The sequence below is a fragment of the Sebastes fasciatus genome, chromosome 3 (assembly GCF_043250625.1).
Source record: "Sebastes fasciatus isolate fSebFas1 chromosome 3, fSebFas1.pri, whole genome shotgun sequence".
Classification (NCBI taxonomy): domain Eukaryota; kingdom Metazoa; phylum Chordata; class Actinopteri; order Perciformes; family Sebastidae; genus Sebastes; species Sebastes fasciatus.
This window is the reverse complement of record NC_133797.1, coordinates 30,159,127-30,182,450: the sequence shown is the minus strand read 5'-3', so window position 1 is coordinate 30,182,450 and position 23,324 is coordinate 30,159,127. Positions and strand designations below refer to the sequence as shown.

General features: G+C 40.4%; 1 protein-coding gene across 7 annotated transcripts in view; it reads left to right on the top strand.

Annotated features, from left to right (window-relative positions):
- tbc1d1 (TBC1 (tre-2/USP6, BUB2, cdc16) domain family, member 1) overlaps positions 1-23,324 on the top strand; it is a 65,868-nt gene that overhangs the window by 32,909 nt on the left and 9,635 nt on the right. For 4 of the 7 annotated variants that reach the window (XM_074630143.1, XM_074630142.1, XM_074630144.1 and 1 more), the window contains 10 exons: positions 1,253-1,369; positions 1,694-1,816; positions 2,093-2,241; positions 3,378-3,638; positions 6,571-6,687; positions 6,959-7,072; positions 7,592-7,734; positions 15,323-15,523; positions 19,454-19,615; positions 21,848-22,006. In XM_074630143.1, coding sequence (XP_074486244.1) covers positions 1,253-1,369; positions 1,694-1,816; positions 2,093-2,241; positions 3,378-3,638; positions 6,571-6,687; positions 6,959-7,072; positions 7,592-7,734; positions 15,323-15,523; positions 19,454-19,615; positions 21,848-22,006 — 1,546 coding nt within the window. The remainder of the gene's footprint in view (positions 1-1,252; positions 1,370-1,693; positions 1,817-2,092; positions 2,242-3,377; positions 3,639-6,570; positions 6,688-6,958; positions 7,073-7,591; positions 7,735-15,322; positions 15,524-19,453; positions 19,616-21,847; positions 22,007-23,324) is intronic. The other 3 variants (XM_074630146.1, XM_074630145.1, XM_074630149.1) reach the window with 1 other exon arrangement.

Here is a 23,324-nt window from a genome sequence, read left to right as displayed (position 1 = left end):
AGGAAGAGGACGAGGGAGAGATGAAAAGGAAACTTTGCAGATTTTCAACTGGCTCTGTGTCCATCAGCCAGAGCTCACCTACCAGCAAAACGCTGGCGGCTATTTTGCGTGTACTGCCCGCGCTGCAGTGACACAGAGCTGACTGAAAATCGGTAAAGTTTCCCTGGAATGAATTAGACCTCAACCACATTGTTTTGGAAATGAAAACAAAGTTTTTGTCCACTGATATCCAAACACACACCTCTCTCCATATTGCTTCGTTCGCTACTACAAAACAAGTGCGGTTTTACTATATATGACCGGTGTTGCTAGTCGCCCAAAGTCTCATTTGATTGGATTCATTTTTGTAAACACCCCCAAGTACAGGATGAGTCATCAAACATTTGAAACCATTTTACACAAGAGAAATGACAGGGATTTGATGTACATTTTTTTTTTTTTTTTTTTTTTTAACATATATTTGGCATATGACTTTTTGACTTATTTCTTATACTTTGTTTCCTTGTAAACGGCACTTAGAGTGGAAGGCAAAGGAAGAATTTCATTGTACAGGGAAACTTGTTTTAACTGCGCATATGACAATAAATGCTTTGACTTTGACATATAACAAGAGATAAACACACAGGGACACAGGACCAAAACTGGGAAAACATATTTTTCATTTCACTGGGTCTTTAAGTTCATCATGACTGAATCACTGCGGAATCACATGTTTTTCATGTGGGATTTACAGTGACGCACTGATCCGTCTTTACACATGACTTAAATATTTCTGCCACCTCTCTGTTTCTCTGGTGGTCTATTTGGCTCTCTGTGGCCCTCTCAGTACTTCAGTCTCTCATCCCAGAAACATAAATTGGATTGTTTGATAAAGCACACCTTGTTGGAAATAGATCTTTAGGCTTGTTGATCATCATTGTTACTGCAGATTGTTGTAGTTAAAGATGAGTCTTTAGAGGCGAATGCCCTCAAATATTTCTCTGTGACTCAACTGACATCAGCTGGTGATGCAGCTGAACTGCAACACTACAACAGTGCTGAACTCTCAATACATGAGATCAGCAAGCTTTTCTTATGCAAAACAGCACAATGTATCCACTATTGTCATTTAGCTGTTGTCAAGTCAAAAAACCTTCACATTTGGACGCTATTTTATGTCAACATTTGCAAACTGTTCCTCTCATATAACTTATTTGCCAGGGCTGAACAAAACATTTTTTTTTTTTTAAATAGTATTTTGTGTGTGTTTCAGAGGGCTCGTCCGAAGACCAATCAGGAGGAGAATGAGTTGGTGATGGTCTCTTTGAGGATTCTGTATGAGGAGAGACAGAGGAACCATCAGCACACGCTGCCTGGAGACAGCAAACAGGTCACTTCTTTTACATCTCTTATGCACACATAGGGCTGCATGATTATGGCCAAAATGATAGTCAATATTGAGATCATGCTTATTTATCATAATTATTCACTGACTTTAGGGACAAAATGGTCATGGTCATTTCACGTATTTCTGTGAGATCATGTTGTTTAGAAAGCGCTTGATTTGTTATACAGCAGAGTTTTCTATGAGCGGAGCACGCATTTTGAACTGAAAATATTTGATCCCTTTCACTTACACAGACTATACTTATGTATACTCACTCACTCAATGTCTTACTTTCTGTCTCCCTTTATATCTCTTATGTGTATGTAGGTGTCTGAAAACGCAGCTCCAGCCCCAGCGGATGCGCAGCAGAGTAGCCATCGGCAGCGACTTGAGCAGTTCAAGAGCCGAGCCAAGCGTTCTCTCACTGAGTCCCTGGAGGGGATCTGGAAGGTAACAATGCTATTTCTCTCTTGGTTTGTACTCCGTAATGCTCAAGTATTCACTTGTATATATGTTATCAGTATTTGTAGTTTGTGATCTAATATAGAAAAACAGGCATTTTAGAGGAGATGGTAGTTTTTTGTTTTCATAATTCTAAATCTTTATATTTTGAACATAGAAATGGAGAAATAAGTGATTCGGGTCCTTGAGGTATTGTGCTGGTTTGTGATCTTTGGTTCCATGTAAAAGCCACGTACTGTATATAACCTTTTGTTTTTTTGGCAGGGGAGCAACAAGGGTAAAGCTCAGAGGGACAACAGTTTAGGAAGTGACAGCGGCTCCTCCGTTTGTACGGTCAGCAGCAGCCTGGACCAGCCTTTTCTAGATGACCCCTTGTCTGCCTCCTCCCAGATGAGACCCACCAGCCCCCTCAGGTAAACACGACTAAACACACACTGACTCATTTCCTGGAGCAGAACAGTCAGTGATTTAAAGGTCAGAGCAGTTCTACTTGTTTAACTTGGATTTCATGGTTATAGGGGTTTATGTGACAGTGATTTATAGACCTATGTTGGTGTGTTTGGGAAAGAGCAGCCTCCAGAATACATTAATAATTCAATGTGTTTAGAAATTGTTTTCTATCTATAAAGCTGTTGCTTGCAAAACCAGAAAGGCCAGAATTGTAGAAAAGAATATAATCATACATAATTAAAGGATGCTTAAATGAATTTAAATTAATAAGAAAACCAGGTAATGCATATTGTGAACTTAATTTCACCTCAACCTTTTTTGCATTGGACTACATTAAACTGTATTATGGCTGTCAGAGTTTCTTTAACGCATTAACGCAATCGATCTTTCTGAGGTTGTAGCGGCGCAGTTTTAAAGCCAGTGAAGATACTGGCAACACATTAAACTAGAAAACCTAAGAAATGCGTTGGTACCGACCATGTCATACTAGCTTGTTGCAAAAGAGGCTAAATAACGCTCCAAACTTGCGCTAAATTTTGGCGAGGAAAAACTGTCTTGGGCATTTTCAAAGGGGTCCCTTGACCTCTGATCTCAAGCTATGTGAATGAAAATGGGTTCTATGGGTACCCGCAAGTCTCCCCTTTACAGACATGCCCACTTTATGATAATCACATGCAGTTTGGGGCAAGTCATAGTCAAGTCAGCACACTGACGCACTGACAGCTGTTGTTGCCTGTTGGGCTTGAGTTTGCCATGTTATGATTTGAGTATATTTTTTATGCTAAATGCAGTACCTGTGTACAATATTTTTTGTTGTTTTATGCTTTTAATTGATTTCCGATAATAAATATATACATACATTTGAATAAAGCAAACATACTTGCCCACTCCCATGTTAATAAGAGTATTAAATACTTGACAAATCTCCCTTTAACGTACATTTTGAACAGATAAACAATTTGCGATTAATCATGGACAATCAAGCAATTAATTGCGATTAAATATTTGAATCGATTGACAGCCCTAAACTGTATATGTGGTCATAATATTACGTGTACATTGTGTATTTCTCCTCACACCCTTTCCTCTTCATCCTCAGGTGCCACAACTCAACAGGAGACCTGAAGCACCTTGACTCCTCTCCCCATCTGTCTCCCACTGCTTCCTCTTCACCCGGTGACGTTCAGTCTCAGGGCTTTCGCCGACGGGCCAGCACCTTCAGCCACCCGTCCACCCCTTCCTCAGCAGAGTACTCACCGGTGTTCACACGAAATCGCATATCACAGGACCTTACTCCAGCGACCAAGCCCAGGCTCGTACGACACTACTCCGTCAGCACCGACACTCCGAACCAGAGCAAGTAAGGAGAGCGTTTCTGGTTTCTCTTTGTTTCTGTGTGTGTGTGTTTGTGTTTGTAGAGATAGACAAGTAAATGTGTGTTTGTATTGATTTTGAGTTTGGTGACCACACAAACCAGGAAATAATAGAAGATTTAGTTATTGCTTGATTGTATTCAGTAGAATGTGATAATAATGTCAGTTATTCAATATTCTGAGATCAGATCACATAAGTAGAGGTGAAATACATGCAAGTGTTGACACATTTCCAAGTCATTTCCAATGTCACACATTACAACCAGTGGTGGAGGAAGTATTCAGATACTTTACTTAAGTAAAAGTACTAATGACAAAATTAAAAAATACTCTGTTACAAGTAAAAGTCCTGCATTGAAAATATTATTTAAGTAAAAGTATGTAAGTTCAATCAGGAGTATGATTGATAAGGGATAAAATATAAAATTGTCCCCTGTGACTATTATACTATTATATATTATATCATCAGATTATTATTACTTGTGCGTTAATATCAAAGCAGGATTTTACTGTTGCAGTTGGTTGAGGTTGAGCTCTTTTTGTGTACTATTGTGTACAGGACTACAACTGATGATTATTTCATTATGGATCAAGCTGCTGATTATTTCCACCAGTGATGAATTGATTATTTGGTTTGTAAGAATTCAGAAAATTGTGGGAAATGCCGTCTGAATTACCGGTGACACCTTCAAAATGTTTTTTTTGTCTGACCAACAGTCTAAACCTCAAAACTACTAAAATAAGTTCAAATAATAATAAGCAAATGTTCACACACTGGCTGAAACCATGAAATGTTTTAGCATAAAAAAAAGTAGCCAAGTAGTCAAAATATTTTTCTGTCAACCCATTAATCAACTTAATGTTTCCGCTGTACTTTCCATATGTTTTCTGTGAGAACATTTTAAATTTATGAAGTAATTGGTAACTAAAGCTGCCAGATAAATGTAGTGACGTTAAAAGTACAATATTTCCCTCTGAGATGTAGTGGAGTAGAAGTAGAAAGTGGCACGAGAAGAAAATACTCAAGTAAAGTACCTCAAATGTGTACCTAAGTACATAAGTAAATGTACTTAGTTACATTCCACCACAACATGTCACATATTAATCACGTACATTACGCAAGAAATGTGTCTCACATGTGAAGGAACTCACTGCTCTGAGATATTAAGTTGAGCTGGAAGACAAAGAGAGAGGAATGTTGCCTTTTAAGTTAAAGTTAATATGTTGCTTGTCATCACAGGCTTTATGGTATTAACACCTTGTACCCTCTTCCGTGGGTCAACAACTGAAGCACATAGTTTTATACCCCTTACATAACTAGTGACGATCAGGAGTAAGCCTGTGACGGCAGTCTCACGGGTGGTTGAACACATGTTCAGTAGAGCATGTCATACACGGCAGGTTTATCTGTGTCAAAGGTAAACAAGACAGTATAGATCATCTGTGAAGAACTACATATTGGAGTATATTACAGCCAGACTAATGCACAAAGTAGTGGAGTTTCTGTCAGAAAAGTGATGCTCCATCTCTTTGCTGTCATCTTTGTTTCCTCTGCTCTTGAACCAAACTCTGCTTCTTCTCCCTTATTTGTCTGTGCAAAAAACCTCTTGACATAAAATTGAGCTTTGTGACAAAATCCAACGTCACACTCAATTATAGCAATATTATTATTTGAGGCGGCTGTAGCTCAGAAGTAGAGCGGGTCGTCCGCTAATCGGAAGATCATCGGTTTGATCCCCGGCTCCTCCGGTCCACATGTAGCAGTCTTTGGGCAAGATATGTAACGAAGACTGTGCCATCGGTGTGTGAATGAGTATTTAGATTAGATCCTGATGGGCAGGCTGGCACCTTGCACGGCAGCCTCGGCCATCAGTGTATGAATGCGTGTGTGAATGGGTGAATGCTGACATGTAGCGTAAAGCGCTGTGAGTGGTCGGAAGACTAGAAAGGCGCTGTATAAATGCAAGTCCATTAACATTTATCTGAGGAAAAAAAATGTAATGTGGATGGGACGATGAAGCAGGTGGGAGCATTCACAGTTAAAGGGTACACATCATTTACAGGTGTTGGGAAGTACTACTGCATATGTGAAAAAAAAGTATAAATGGTATGCCTTTTGTGCCTCCAGAGGGAGCTGTGCGATATCAAAAACATTTTTTTTCAAGTGAGGCAGCATCAGTTGGTGCTCACCAGACCTCATCTCTACTTGAGACTAGTGGCTTGAGGCTACATAAGTCTCTACTAGCATAATAACACTCCTAAATCTCTGACCAAACTGTCGGCATTTCTGCTGTACTGATTTCTTTTTTTTATATATTTTTATTTTTGTAGGAAAGCAATGCTAAATCAATGGAGTAGTCTTTTAATTTCACTCAGGTAGAAGAGTGAAATAAGTACAGAATATTAAATGGCTTCAGTTATTGTTGTAATGTTGCCGTTTAAACCAGGAAAACACAATATTTAGTTTATAACCAAGGAGTTTGTGATGATCAGTACGGCTGTGTATTGGCTAGAATCTGGCAATACGATACGTATCATGATACAGGGGTTACGATTCAATATATTGTGATAAATCTAATTTTAGAAAAACTGTCATAGTATAAAGACACACCTCCATATGCATAAAATCTGAGTTTATGCTATCATTATAGTGGGATCTGCATTTACATTTATCACAGTCCCTGTAATACTCAACATCATAGCACTACTTTGAGAGGGAACATATGTAAGGGATAATGTATATGTATAATATATAGATATTTTTATATTTTCTTACACCCCCAATGATCAACCAAACTTCTATATCTACTCACAAACTGTCTCCAAGCTCTACCTTCAAAAAAAACTTAATTTTCCCTGCATTTTCATACTTTTTTCAGTGTCTTTGCTCTCTCTTTCTGTATCTGCACTGGTTCTCAGACATGTCCCAACCGACTCCACCCTTCCTCCTGTTCCTCCCTGCCCTTCATCTCCCTCTCTTCTCCTCCCTCATCATCCTTCCTCACCTTCTACCGGAGCCCGGCTCAATAAAAGACGGTGAGAATCCTGCATTGGTTTTCAGCTCAACTCATGCAGTGTCTCTTTTTTTCATGTTATTATGTAAGGCCCCGTTCAGACAGAGAAACGCTAAACATGTCACTCATGGGTTGACCGTTTGAAAAGAGATCCAAGCTTTGTCTCTTTTAAAACTTGAACTTTTTTCACTTCAGTTCAAAACCATTTCTCATAATTCATGTGTCTCTCTGTGTGAACGGGGCCCACGTTTCTCTTTTTTATCTGATTTTCCACCTCCATCTCTCCATCTCAGTCCTCTGGGTGGCCTCCGTGCTCGTCTCACCTCCTCCTCCTCTGTCCCTAATTTTCTGAAATTTCCATTTCTGGCACCCGTCCAAGAGAACGATTGTCCTGAACCAAAGAGCAGGTACACACACATGTACACCAAATAGTCACATCCATGTTAGTGTGTCCAGCAATGTTATAACCTATGCTCCTGGTTTCATGGATCACTTAAGATGATTTTATGTCTCTATTTTTTGATATACAGTATATATGAATGTAGGTACAGTACTTTATATGTATAGACTACAACCTACAACCAGACCAATCACAGCGTTCTGCGGTCTGTAATTTCTGTATAACAGACTGTTGCTATGTATAGCAGACCGTTGCTATGGGTGCAGCTCTGATGTAGGACTCTGGCGGACCATTTTTGCGTCAAAATATTGATTTCTTCAGTAAGTAGCCGTGTAATAAACAGGAAAATGAACATCTAGCGGGTCATTGTTGTGAAAGAATCCCCTTCAGGGGGATGAGAGACCCCTCCGCTTCGTGTCGGGGTGAGGCATCGTCCTGTCGGGGATTCTTTCACAACAATGACCGGCTCGCTGTACATTATCCCTTACGTATTATGTAACCAATCCTGTGCTTGTTTGTGCTTCAGGGATGTAGCTGCTCTGTCTACACCAACTGCAGCATATGTGGCCAATGTGGCCGGGGAAAGCCCTCTGCGCAACCACCGCCACTCGTGGAGGCAGCAGATCTTCCTACGGGTCGCTACACCTCAGAAGAACACAGACACTAACGGTAAGAATGGACACACACTCTCTATGCAATGTTCCCCGTAAGGATTAACAAGTGGCCTTTGTAGTAAGACATTGACATTGCCTGTCAATGTCTTACTTATTCATCAGTCCTAAAGAAAGTTGAAAGTCGCCCGGCCAATTTGCTGTTTCTGTTGTTCTTGAGTCAAAATGGAGGCCCGCTCAGTGTTGATCACTGATCTGGTAACTTGGTAAATTACAAAGAAAAGTTTATTCCTTATAAAAGTAACAGTTTCCTTGGATTAAAACTGATGACTCAGTCCTCGCAAAATATTTGACAATTTGTCCAAAAGGCAATCATTTAAATAAACCAACACTTTATGGTTAATGAACAAAATCTAGAGCACATTGAAGAGAAAATCTTTGTCGTTGGTTCACTAAGGATGTGTCGTACTCTTTGTTTGTCCATTTTTACAATAGAGATCGACAGTGACCGCCCCCTTTTTGAACGGCTCTGGTTCTGGAAGTGATTTTCCCATTCATTTATCCATTGACGTTTCACAAAATCGTTATATAAAGAGTTTTAATCATGGTCACGAGATGAATTATGACCATAAAACATTTGATTCAGAACAAAATAAACCCATTGGAAAACAGAAAAAAGGCAAAGGTACAAGACTGGTGTACATTAAGAGTGAAGGAACTACTCATGCCATAAACCATTGCAAATGGCAACTCGCCACCTCTGGAAACTCACGAAAAACGTTTAAACTAACCGTTGTGGATCTAAAATGAAGACGGTTTCAGCAACTGCATGGCTTATTGTTCGCCTCAAATGTTCACACATTTCTGTGAACTGTAACATAAGATAAAAGTTTCCAAACGAGCTGCCATGTTGGCCTGGGAGAAGACTACGGAGCAGCGTAAGAGCATGTACCACTCACTAGCTGTTTGCGCTGGGTGCGGTACACATTTCCATGGTAATAGCGAGCTCCACCAATCAGAGACTTCGCTGTCACACTTAGGAATGTGGGTAGTGTAGTGACTCTCGATGACATCGTGAATAAAACATGTTTCTCTTAAAACAAGGTTGACATCAAATGGACAGGAGCATATACCATCGTTACACAATCAAGTCTACCTTGGAAGGTTATGACATTATGGCTAATAATCAAATCTGCGATTCAGAATATGAATGGGATTTTCTCTTCCTGGAATCCTGGAAACTCCATATTATTTTTAACTTGAGAAATTATTGAGAGAATTAGGCAATTTTAAACAATATACCAGCTCATCAGGAACAAAATCTTAAACAAAACACGACACAGTAATTTGCATCGAAGTAAATCATTCTGCGATATAATTTCATCTCACTGAGTTCTGCACCTATTTTGCTCACTATCACCAAAGAGTATGGCACATGTCTCTTTTAGGCTACTTGTCAAACTAACAAAAATTCCTGCTCCGGTGCACTTGGTGAGTGTAAGCATGTTTGTGTGCATGAACAAGCTTTGACAGGTGAGATTTTCACACTTGGATTACTTTGCATGCTCCAGTTGTAAAATTCACAATGTCTTCTTCTGAGGAAGAAGGCAGTTTGACGTCAAGACACTTGTGGAAACACACATGCTTAATATCCTACCAAAATAAGAGCATGAGTAAGACACTTCACGTGTGCTTCGTCACCGGTGCTATTTTTTTAAACAGCCGACGTGTAGACAGTGGTGCAGTGTCTACACTTTTCCACTCATTTAACGTGATGGTTCAGGTGTGATTAGAAAAGAGGAAGGGGATGAAAATAGATCACTTTACCAGAGCTCTTTCTCTCCTGTATAAACTTGAACTGAGAAGTGCCAACCTAGTTTTGACCAGTATGGTACCCACTTCTAATTTACTTTCCTCTTGAAGTCCCAATCTAGAAATTGAATTAAACACATATTAACATGATGAAGTAGACGTAAATATTTATTATATAAATATTAGTTTATTTTTCTGTTATGTTCCTGAGAAAAACATTGTTGGCAACTTATGTTACAGTGCTGAAGGACAATTGATTCAATTATATAAAGCATACAGTATGGCCAGAAAGGCCAATGTCATTCTCAACAAATTTGGTCACCCTCTTATGGGGCATTCACATCAAACGCGAGGCAAACTTTCGCCTGGCGCAATTATAAAAAGTCAATGCAAAGAGAGGAATAGGTGGGTGTTCGCGAAATACACATATTTGCACAAGTTGAAATATTTGATTAGTTAGCGAGAAATTTGTGTGATGCTGTTTCGCGAAAGCCTATCAGCGTTTAGATTCTCCTCCTTTGACGTCCTTACGTTTTGAATCTGAAATGGAAGAAAAACATATTGTAGCTGTCTGTGGGCACCCGTAGCTACGATAGTACCTCATATTTGTACAGAGACCGGACGAAACTCTGTGTATAAATGTATTTGTAAAAATCGCAGATTGTCTTATGGTATAAAGAACAACTTCCCTGCCGTATTTATGCCTAGATAACGTAATGTTGAGTGTTGATGGAGCAGCTACAATGTTAGCATAGCCTGGCACTGATCGATCCAAACTCCATTGAGAAAACAAGCATTTTAGAAGTTGTTTGCTTGTCGTCTTGCGGACAGACCTGACAAAGCATGAATTCAGACTTTTTACAAATCTGCATCATTATGTAGTTATTTCAGCATCGTTTTGATCCATTTATTGAAATTAAATCACAGCACAATCTGTTTATTTTGACACAACGCATCTGGGACTTCCACAACATGTACAAAGCAGCAATACTGGTTATTTCGGTCATGACTGATGAAGCGTTGTCGGTATCTACACAGAGGTAAGCCCCTCCTTTCCATCGCGTCTAGCGTGAGTGATGCGAATGAACCCAAATGATCCCGGCGGGTCAACCTCGCACGACTTTAGCGAGGTGAAAAATGTACTTTGCGTTTGATGTTGATGATGCATTCGAGTGTCTAAACTTGAAACTAAAATAACCGGGGTCTCATACTTCTGCATTGTTATCAGACTGTGATGGATTGACATGCACATGAGTTGTTGTAGCATCTCGTGCTTGTTTTGCAGCTTTGAAATTTGCATTATAAAGTGAGCGTACATTGCTCTGACTGTTATCAGTTGATATTTTCTTTCATTGGATTAATGTAGAAGTACAAGCAGAAGTTTGAATGCCTTGGGCGAGTTAACAAAACAAAACAAAGTGGGTCTGGCATGGAGATTTATAGCCTTGTCAAGTATTTTGGATGTGTGGAGGATAAAAGTAGTCAATTGTGTTCTACATTTAATTAAATATTACTCACCAGTTTCATCTCAGGATGTGTGTGTGTGTGTGTGTGTGTGTGTGTGTGTGTGTGTGTGTGTGTGTGTGTGTGTGTGTGTGTGTGTGTGTGTGTGTGTGTGTGTGTGTGTGTGTGTGTGTGTGTGTGTGTGCAGACCATGCGTGTGCTTGCATGTCTTCAGATCCTGTGTCTTGATAATTATATGTACCGTGTCTGTGTAATGTGTGAATGACAGAACAAGTGTTGACAGTTGTGATAGTTGGGTTGGTTAAACTGTAGCTCCACTATAACTCCTCCTGTATCAAACACAGTAAAAAAAACAACCTACACATGAAAACATCTTCATACATGCATTAAACCCCGGCCTGTTATTTTTTGATTAATTAATTAATTAATCAATCATTTGGTCTATAAAATGTCAGAGTCCAGGATGACGTCTTCGAATGTCTTGTTTTGTCTGAACAACAGTCCAAAATCAGTTTCAGTTTCCAACGATATCAAACACAGAAAAAACGCACATCCTCACATTTGAGAAGCTGTTTTTCTTTTCTTTACATATGGCTTAATTGATAATCAAAATTGTTGATTGATTACATATTTTTATTTTTTGGATTGATTAATTGAGTAATTGTTTTAATCTGTAAGTGAATCCATCAGAAAGACTTCCATTGAGAAGGACTAGTTTCATCATCGATCATCAGTGACATTGAAAGCCCACTGGAGCCTTTAAAGGGGGTTGTTTTAATGTAGAGTCTTTATGAGCTGTCCACTGATGTGGTATTCAGTTGTGTCACATTTCTCTGAAAACTCCTAAAGACATTTAAATGGTGGCATCTATGGACGTTAGTCGCTTTTGCTTTCTATTCTTACAGAAAACAAGAATTTTAGACAAGGGAACAACAGCGGCCATTCTTCACTGTGATTCATTGGAATTACGATGACGCACTTTATGGTATAATGCAGTTGAATACAATGTGCCTGCAACAAATACTACATTTATGAAACCTGTAATATTAATATAATTGTATTGATGCTGCTGCAGTGCAGGTCTAACAGAATTTAGTGTATTATTTCATGTACTATCAACAGAGTGAAGACGTAAGGGTGAGATAAAAAGTCAGGAAAAAAATCTGCTGTCAGCTGGCATTGATCCAGAAGAGTAACAAATGGCACATTCTGCCGTGGGGTGGCGGATCTGCCTGCAGCGATGCGCGCCATGCCAAAAATAATAGCGGTGGCTGTTTTGAGTCCTACGATACCACTGATGCTTGAATTTATTACCCTGTTCATAGTTATACAAGCTAATAGGACTGACGTGTAGTTTCCATTTCAGTTCCAGGGAAATGAGTGAAATCACAAAAACACAGCAAAAGAAAAACTTTGAAGTACTGTAATTGAATTACTTTTACAAAAGGCAGCGGTACAAATGATTGATATTTTGGGCTATTTTGGTTCCATAACATGTCTTCTTTCAGTCTAGTCAAAAGAAAACATCCAAAATACACATTTAGGTGTTTGATTTACTACACGCTGTCTGTTTGCGTCTTTAGATTTCCCCTAAATTCACCAAAACTTAGCATTTAGATAATGCCTCATTTGCATATTTAAACATAACATTTCAGAAAACTTGTAATACAAAAAAGAATTGTCTTAATGTAATTTTTTCTTTATCTTATTCACCTGTAGTGTCTTACAAAATGTATGGAATTTTACAATACATATCTTTTAAAGGCTGTTTTCTCAAAATGAGTATTTTCTTCAGACTGAGCCAGAAATCTCCACTTCAGTAGCACTTACATCCACCAAACTTTCCAGTTTCATTCCAATCTATATTCTGAAGGTTTTTACAGAGGTATTTGTTCATATATCATTCATAACTTATATAACATTTTATTCCTAAAAACATGGCAATTTATTTATTTAATTTTTTTATGACTTGACAGTATTTTCAGATTTATGGAGTGATGAACACCTTTGACTCATTCTGCTCATTTAAACATACAATTTAATTTTAATACAAAAAATAATTGTCTTAATGTAAGTAATCAACAGGGGAAGTTTCATGGCGATATCTATTAGTTATTTTTTTACCCTATTCACATATAGTGTATCCCCTAAAGCTCACAAAAATCAAGAAGACTGCTGTAGCAAAGATGAAGAGTGGGCACTATTAGACCATGTAACACTGAACACTACATTACTTAACAGGGTATTTTCCATATTAGCCACAATGTGTAGAAAGCCACGCTCTGCTATCTGCCACTCAGGTCTTTTATATTCTACCACTGAGGGGCGCCAAAGTCTAAAATGTCCAGATTCTCAACACACAGCCACCATATGGTTCAATAAACACCTGTGACACAGTCTCACCGACAGCAACAGAAAATTATAACTTTCACAAAGGTGGTATTTTTTGCAGGAGTAATAGATTACATTACACTTCTTCACACAGCCCTCTGGATTCTGTGTTTGGGTCTAATGAATGCAACAGGAATGTGGGACTAATGTGACCTCTTTATCCAGTTTCCCACTGAACATGCTGCTCATAAGGGATTAGTGAGATTTAGGCCCGACATTGTGCGCTAAGTTTCCCTTTCAAATGAAACATCAAGTAGTCATTATTAATTAAATCCGCACCTGAAGTCTATTTTGACAGTCAACTGCCGTGTAGTAAAAGAAAAACAGTGCTTCTAGCAGGTCAGTGTGATGGGCTTTGTGCTGGCTGAATGCAGTGGTTGAGTTGGGCGTGTATTTATGTGTGTGCTGCTTACATACATGAGGTCATGGGTGTGTCGACTTTGTGTGTGCGTGTGCGTGTGCGTGTGTGTGTGTGTGTGTTGGAGGGGATGGCGGTGTCTCAAGGTCATGTTGACAGTCCACACACAGACAGCGCCAGAGGAAAGCGCCAGCCTTGTTGACCCACTTTGCATGTGTGTGTGTGTGTGTGTGTGTTCTTGGACATGGTTCTGGTGAAATGTTTGCTCAGGGAGTTGATCGTGCCACTTTGTGCAAGAGGGTGTGTGTATGTGGTTGTTTTGGCATTAAGACATGGTTTTAGCATTAAGATTAGGCGTATACAGCACGGTAGCTCTTATGGTTACGGTAAGATCCCCAAAAGGATCACAGGATAAATTTGCGCGCGTGTGCGTTTGCAAGTGTGTGCAGGCACTTTTCACACTTATAAGCAAACTCTTCAGCCGTGTTCTGTTGAAGCAGTGTAGGAGTCCGTGTTTGTCTAACAAATACATGAGTCTCTGAAGAGCTTCGCCGTCTATGTATGTATGTGTGTGTGTGTGTGTGTGTGTGTGTGTCACACTTATAACTTTGAGAGCCATATGTTTGTATAGTGAGTCTGCTGGTTTCAGCACGTCTTGGAAAGTCTCCCTGACAGACACAAAGGCATACACCTGACACAAAGAACACTATTGTCATTGTGTGTTTGTGTGTGTGTGTGTGCGTGTATGTGCGTGTGTGTGTGTGTGTAATCAAACTGAATCGATGTTCCTACGAACCAAAAGAGAGGTGCTATCTGAGCTATCTGGATAGTTATGTCCTGCCTCTAAACAACACGGTATTGTCTTTGTGGTTTATCTGTTGCTTGAAATGGTGACCTATATTAATACCTATCTCAGAAGATAAGCATCAGATTGACATTCCTAAGCCAAGCTAAGGTGTGTGTGTGTGTGTGTGTGTGCGTGTGTAATCAAACTGAATCGATGTTCCTACGAACTGAAAGACAAGTGCTATCTGAGCTATCTGGATAGTTGTTATGTCCTTCCTCTAAACAACACGGTATTTTGAGGTTTGGTATCCACCCTGTACTTTGGGGTGGAGTCACACAAACACTTTTTTTTTTACTGCGTGTGCGTTGCGCCCGACTGTGTCAAATATATCTATGTTTAGCATTTTTTTTTTTATTTTGCATGAGTGTCCGAGGGTTTGTTGCAAATTGAATTGACTTGTTTTTTTTGACTGTGGGTCAATTGGCAAAGTAAAAAAAAAAAAAAATGAATTTCCCCCAGATAAAAAGTTTTTCATATCCTGTGAATATAAATTTTCCTTTCTACTAACAAGCTCTGCTGTTTTGCACAAATAAAAACGGTCCTCCAGAGTCCGACATCAGAACTGCGTCCTGGTCTGTTATAAAGAAATAACAGACCGGACAATGCTTTAATTGACCAATCAGAATCGAGTATTCAACAACGCTGTGTCATAATTCATATTGTAACACTGTTATCTCTTGTTATTGCTTGGCTATATCTTGCTGCTGCAATGGACGCTGTAATGTAGCATGATCTGATCTACTCTAATGTAATCTAATCTGATATGTCTTTCAGAGCGAGGGGATCCCTGTCTAGAGGGGGGTCGAGTGTGCGTGGGCCAGGTGGGAGTTGGCGGAAGTGGGGACTCGTCCATAAGGCTGGTGCCTGAGGAGAGGACGAAAAAGAGCAAAGAGGAGCTGAGGGAGCTCTGGAGGAAAGCCATCATGCAGCAGATCCTGCTGCAGAGGATGGAGAGGGAGAACCAGAAACTGCAGGGTGAGTCGAATGGATGATGGGGATTAAAACACACACACACAAGGAGCCTGCAAAGCACACTTGCTAACCTTGAGATCTAAAAAATAGGGAGGATTTGTAAATCAAATCAGGGGTCTGGGGCTCAGAGAGAGTTTCCGAGACTTTGTTTCCTGCATTCTGGTGACTTTCAAAGAATGAAAAATAACAAAATAATAAGTACACTGCAACAGCATTTTTAATCTTAAATACTTTTAATTTTACTTATAATTCTCAGGAAAGAATACAGAATAATTCTCCCTTCTGACGTGAACTTGTGTGAATCTCTGGCATAAACTAATATTGATCAGTTTTTATTCATTCATTCATTTTTTGCCCCTGCTTGAACCTATATCTGTCTCTTAGTAGGCTCCTGTCTGTCTCTCACTCACTGAAGGCCTTTTCAGACACAACCCAACAACAGCACCACTGCGCTGTGAAACCCATTATTTCCAATAGCAAAGCCCGACTTCAGTAGCTGTGCGTTGTGATGTGCGGCGAGCGCAGCTCAAACCATGTTGTGTCACGAGCAGCTCTCTTCTGCAAGTTAACAACATACCGTAGGTGTAGCTGAAAACATGATTCGCTACAATGAGCAGTATAATCTCTATTAACCTGATAATTAGCATTAGAAAAAAAACATTGCAGTACATGATGAGTCACTTCTATTATATTCTTTATATTAGTCACTATCATTGAATTTAATGATGATTGCTTTCTCTGGAAGCTCACACACACACACGCACACGCACACGCACACACACAGAGGTTAGATAGTCAAGTGCACACCTGTTTCTTTTAATATTTAGACCCATCCCAAATTAACAGGTTGTGTAATATATAGGTGTGTTTATGTGTTGCTAAGGGTGTGCCAAGTGCACCACCTCTTTTCCTGACCCAGTTGACAACTATCGATGCACACACCTAGCTATGCGCCACGCCCCTAACTACCTGCTCTGTATACCAAGAAATAATTCACACACAAATAGTACTTCATCCATCACACAGATAGAAATCATTGCCTTCATAACAGGGTGTGGATGGCGAGAATGTGGGTCAATTTTGATGAAAGGAAAACAAGTCCGGGCAGCGAACTCACACACAAACTCGCTGTACTCATACGATAACACGACAACTTACACATCTGCAGCGTGTGGCGGCTTTCTTGGGCGTCAATAGTTTAATTGTGTTTTATTCTTCCCACAGGGTGCGCTCCACTTTTCTATCCTTTATTTGTAAGGGTGGGGCTCAACTCCCAGTCCTCTATTCTTTCTGTTTATCTCTCACACTGCCGCATGCTTTATAGGTCTACTGCGAAAGCGTGTGTGCGTGCGTGCCTCCGTCAGTGTGTGTGTGTATCTTTGTCAGCTCCAGGGTGGGGTGTCCTATTTTGTTGTGTGTTATCTTGGGTGGAGTGTTCCAGCGGGAGGAGAGGTTGGAGGGATGGAGCGCTCGCTGGGCTGCAGCCAATGAGCCAGTCCTGATGGACCAGACTCTGTCTACTCCAGACAGCTGATAAGACCGACAGCAGAGCCACGGCCGCTCCAGCAGAATCTATTCTTACTCTGGGTGTGTCAGCTATCTGCTCCGTCCAAGTTTTCTTCTTTTATTATCCAGCCTAAGCCTTCCAGGTCACTCCCGCTACTTCTTCTCTGTCTGTGATTGCTGAGGCCTATGATATACAGCATTTCATAAAATGTTTTCAGACCTCTTCAGGTGTTCTCAATTTATCTTGTGCCAAGTTATTTTAAAATATCCTGGATTTTAGTGTGCGTTCTATGGAAAGCACTTTACTGAATTTACATTCTCAATTTGTTCATTAAAGGACCGGTGTGTAATAATTAGGGGGATCTATTGGCAGAAATGGAATATAATATTAATACGTTTATTTAGTGTATATATATTTAGTGTCTTTGTTAAATTAGAATGAGTCCTTCATATCTATATAGGGTCCTCTTCACGGAGTCCGACGTGTTTCTACAGTATCCAAGAACGGACAAACCCACACTGTTAACTTTTCCTGCTTGGGCCGGAGTTGATAACGTCATTCGCTCCCGTCGCCGCCGCTTTCACTCTCTTGCTTCACAACTCACTTCCTTTTTCTGCTCCAAATGACTTACACAACTCTTACAACAACTGGCTCTAGAGAGGACCAATGGCGTTTTTGCGATGGCCACCGTAGTTCTTCTACATGCTTGGCACAGGGGAGAGGCTTGAGTTGGCTGCAATCTGCAACCTCACTACTAGATACCGCCAGATTCTACACACTGCTCCTTTAAAGCTGTGGTGTTTTTATAAATTATTAATGTTATTATTATTTTTGTAATTGCCCCAGTTCCTTTTCGCAAAAGTTGCGGATGCAAATAAATGCATTCCCCCTCTTGGCTGTTTCCAGGAAGGTGTCTGGTTGGAACAGGAAACGGACTGCTGTCTCTTTCCTGTCCCATAGTGATGATGTCATTCTCCCCAGCTCTGCCAAGTTGCAGCTGGTCACTGGGTGGACACCACACATGAGCGGAAAGGGTGGGGAAGTCCGCAAGGGGAAAGAGGGAGAAAAGGGGAGAGGGAGAGTGCGATTGACGGACGAGACAAATGTGGGATTGACTGAGAAGAAAGAGTTGAGTGTCGGCAGAAAAGAGAAAGAGAAGAAGAGAAAAGGGCTGTGGGTTAAGAGATTAGGGAGGAAAGAGAGGAAGGGTGTTGACTGAAAGAGAGGAACAGATGAGGGGTGCTGGGTGTGCCCTCACTTTCTTTGATCACTGGTGTCAACATGTTGCAACGGAATTCACAGCTTCTGTTTAGTTGATGTGTTAATCTGAAAGTCACAAATTTGGTTGCGCAAAACATAGAACGTCCTGTCCAAAGGATTGCTGATATTCCTTGATTTACTCTCTCTCTCTCTCGCTGTGTGTCATGTACAAAACAAGGTGATTGGATCTAAAATAAACTTGCGCAAATAGTGGCGCATTTAGCAGCAAAAGAGCCAGATATGTCCCAAAGGGGTTGGTGGAGACCAAAAGCAGAGCTAAAAGAGAGTGAATATTGGACTCAAATTCACCAGCTGGCCTGAAACAAGGCTCCAAATGAATGCTAATGTTGCTCTGTAACTGCTGGACGTGTACAGGCAACTGTTTGCTAACAAGTTCACAATGTCAACTTAAAAGGTGGTGATGTCAGTGCTGTGTTCACAACTTGTTCCGCTGACCTTCAGTGGTCAAAGAAAAAAAACAGTAATTGCAGGTTTGAAAGAAACAAGTGAAAAGTTAAACATGGTGCTTAACCAGCAAGGCTGCTCCTGCAGTCATTGCTCACACATTCCCAGCTGACATTTCGAGGCGTTTGCCTCCAACATTTCCCAAACAACCCAAAAATGAAAGGTTCCCTGTTTTTAGAATATGTGACATGCTTATTTTGATTCATTACCACAAGTCTAAAAAAGATCCTGTGACCATCTTTTCTTTTTCGATCAATTCAGTCTCTAGACGATGACAGCCTCACTCATGAAATGCAGTTGGCCTGGCCGGTTTAAAATCCTCTTTATCTGAAAGTAAAGGTTTTATTTAATAAAACTTTATTCATTTCTTATTCTGTGTCATTAAATCGGTTTTTGGCTGCAGTCACAGGCACATTTTTTACTCTACCCTGTTTTTATTGTTCTGACACGCTAGTTAGTGTGTGGAAGTCTTGCATGAAGGTGTACGAGTGCGGAAACAAAACCAAAAGGACAACGCAAAATGTGCAGGTCTTGGTGCTTTGTGAAGAAAGCCGCTCACATCTGTGCAGGTGTTTCCAGCACCTCAGCTCCACACACACACACACACACACACACACACAGACACACCACAGGGGCGAGCCAAAAGGGTGCTGGGGTTGTCACAGTAATGACGTGTATTGTTTGTGTATTTCTGTTCTTAGCCTCAGCAAGCGATCTGCAGAACAAGCGTCTGAAGCTGGACTACGAGGAAATCACTCCATGTCTGAAGGAGGTCACTCTGGTCTGGGAGAAGATGCTGGGAACTCCTGCGAGGGCAAAGGTCAAGTTTGACTCAGAGACCATACATGCTGCTGTTGCACAAGGTACATATTAGGCTCCACAAATACATATATCAGTGCTTCTTGGAAATGTTTGTTCTTTTTTAAAATCACCAGGTATTAGCAAATATTGACCAAAGCTTAATGTATAAAGCTCCAACACTAAAAATATGTATTGTAACGTTTCTTCTTATCAACAGCTGGGGCCTTTTTCCCCAAATATAGCAAAAGGAAAGAGCATAAAATTGATAAACTGTTTTTAATTCGATGTTTGTGTTGTCACAAACATTCGACAACTTTCCCCCAGTTTCTTTCTCTTATTGTCAAGGCTTTCTATTCTGTCCATGTTCTAGTATCAGCACATTCTGCACAGAGAACAGGAAGGTTATCTCCTCTGCCCTCGGCCTCAAACGTAACGGGGGATCTAAAGTTCAGAACCCACGTGCACACAAAAAGGCTACTGGCCAATGAATAGCAGTCTTAGGCCCTGTTCAGACCTGGCATTAAGATGCATGCTGAGTGATCCAAACACAAGTGGACAGCTTTAAGTACGTCTGTTCACATCTGGCATTAGAATGCGTCTTGAGTGACCACTTGTGATCGGATCTCCCTGCCCCGCTCAATATGCAAATAAACATGTAGTAAACACATGGCTAATACAACAGACATTGTGACGTGATATAACAGGAATGTCAGTAGTAATATCCTACATATTCGTGAATTCGGGTACAATTTATAAACATCAAAATAAAAGGTTATTGTACCAGCGGTCCCCAGGGACCTCCATGCCGCCGACACTGCTGCCTTTACTAGGCAACAGCGGGGTACAGAGCTTCAGAGAGACGGGGAGGAGAGCAAGCAGGCGGGCGGGTGTCAGCTCCGTGCAAAGTACCGGAACAAAAACACCAACACATCTCCAACAGTATGATAATAATGCACTTCCCATGCCTAGTCTGATAGTCTGTAGATATGTAGCCTTTAGATAAGATATATTTTGATAAAATACATTTGTACCGACAGAATACAGTAGAGCACAGAAGCTGTTTCCATGCTGCGAGGCAGACAAGCGCTCACGTCTGCCTGTCTATTCACATTAGGAGCGAAGAGACCCCGCGGATCCAAGCGGGACGTCAGTTCACTAGGCGGTCCTTAATGTGCCCTAGGACACATTCATGTACACACTACTAAAAGAATGTGGCCATATGTGGCCCAGACCACCTCCGAATGTGGTCTGAGTGATCGGATCTCAATGCGTCTTGAGTGCGTTCACACCTGTACTTAAAGCTATCCACTTGTGATCAGATCACTCAGGACGTATTTGAATACCAGGTCTGAACAGGGCCTTACAGCTGAAGTAGCCTCAAGAGCTGGATTATGACACAAAATGATGACATCACACTAAAACGGTGGTCACATGAGTGAAACTGCAAGGTCAAGTCAAATCAAGTTTATTTGTATAGCACATTTAAAAACAACTGGAGTTGACCAAACCGCTGTACAAGTTCAAGTGACTTAAAGGTCGCATGTTCAAACATCCTCCATCTGTGATCTTTACATAGTCATAATAAATCTAGATATTTAAACTTACCAGTATAAAGCTTCAACTTAAAAATAATAAACTTATCGTTGTGTGTCACAATGATATCCGAGTTTCTATAGGCCCATAACTAACGTGGGCGGGAGTTATGGGCACAATATGCTTGTTTTATTGGTGCAAATGGTCCCAAAATGTAGATTTTTACTTTTTAATGATACAGCACAATTTAATAATTTATAGTTAATTATTTTGTGGACCCCCTGACAGAGTACCCCAGTGATTCTCCCCACTTTGAGAATCACTGGTTTAATCCCTACAAACTCCGAAGTGTAAAAATAAGAAATAACTGCTCCACCCCTCCATTTGTATTCTAAGAAGTACACGTCAGTCATTTTGTGATGCAACAGTTAAATACAGCATGTAGAATATTTGTATACAGACAGTATGAGTTCATTCCTGAGGTCAAAACTAAATTCTACGCTCGAGGCAAAATACTGTCGAACACTGTGTCCCCTCACGCTTAGACATATGATCTAAAGCTAACAAACTCCTCTCTGTCTGTCACTCAAGCATTTTTTATAGACACGGTAAGGCTCTTCTCAGTAGTCCTGACGTCAGATGTTATGATTTGTATACTAGGTAGAAAGTCAGTCTTTTGACAGTTATAGCACGTTAACATGCCATTCCACCTTTGCACTACCCCACCCTCATCCCCCTTCATGTCTTGTCATCTCCTGCAGGTGTCCCAAGGCAACATCGAGGCGAGATCTGGAAGTTTTTGTCTGAACAATACCTGCTCAGGCAGACGGTCCCGTCCCGACCCCCGGCTAATGACACTCCGTACAAAGAGCTGCTGAAACAGCTCACCTCGCAGCAACACGCCATCCTCATAGATCTGGGTAACTAAGATATTCATATTCACTTACACACTTTTTTAGTTACTTTATTTTGAAGCTATTCTGCTACAGTATATGGAGAGGACACTGAAACACAAATGAATGTGCAGTATACCCTGTGCACAAACACACCAATAATCACTCACACATATTTAGATTTTACAGACAGGGTATCTACCGGTCTTGACACAAGCCCTAGTTCATTTGGCGAGTCCGAATCTGAGTGAAATTGATACTTTTAGTTTGTTTTCTATTTACTCTGGTTCGGTTTCACAGTACACCGATTAAAGCAGACCAAATAAAAAAAACGAAGATTCTGAGGGTCGTGTACGAAAGAGCAAGAGAGCTGCCACTTCTATGCAGGGAATCGTCACTATTTTTGTGGACTTTATTTAGCATACTCTATATGTTCTCTTTGGCCCAGATGTTAAACAAACTTTACTTTACTTTACTTTGACTTTATTGTCCACCTTAGTGGAAATTTGTCTTTGGCTTCTCTAGTATATAAAAGATAAATTCAAACATTAAAAACATACAGTTGGCAAAACCTTCTGCACTGTTACAAAACAACACTCCCACCCATGCTAACCTGTCGTTTACCTGTGTCCATCTCAACAAATGCCCACACAGTCAGCCTGGATTTTGGTTTCACTTCCTGCAGTTGGGTCGGATTATTATGTTCTCACTGCAATTGAACCGCACTAAGGTTCGCTTGGAAACAGACTGCTTGCAAAAGGTGGTCTCAGACCGGTTGTTTTGGTCTACACCAGAGTGCAGTGCGATTAAAACAGACTAAATGTTGGTTTGTGAAAGCGCCCCTAAAAGGCGTTGAATTCAGTTCCCTCAACAAAAGGCCCTTAAATTTCCTTTAAAAAGTTCTTGAATATGTTTTCTCGCCTGCAGTAGACTGTAGCACTAGTAGTTATAACTGTTTTTTGTATCTGGATGCAGGTTGTCGGGAGACATTATACATAATTCTAGCTGTAGCAGTTAGGAAGCTCATCCACTCATGGGTGGATTTTAGCCCAAATTTACTAAATTACTATTTAACAATTTTGGGTTCATTACTAGAAACTATTGTTATGTACAGATGGGAAGTACAGACAAATATGCGATCTACATATCAATAAATGTATTTACTTAATAAATAATTGTAGACCTTGTTGTCCTCACTAGTTTTCCGTCATTGTTTGACAAGTATGATCGTGAAAAAGGTGTTAAATTGCCTTTGCCGGGTATTAAAAAGGTCTTTCAAAGTCTCTGAACTCTGCAGAACCCTGCACAAAGATTACATTACAATGTCTCAAACCTCTTTTTAACA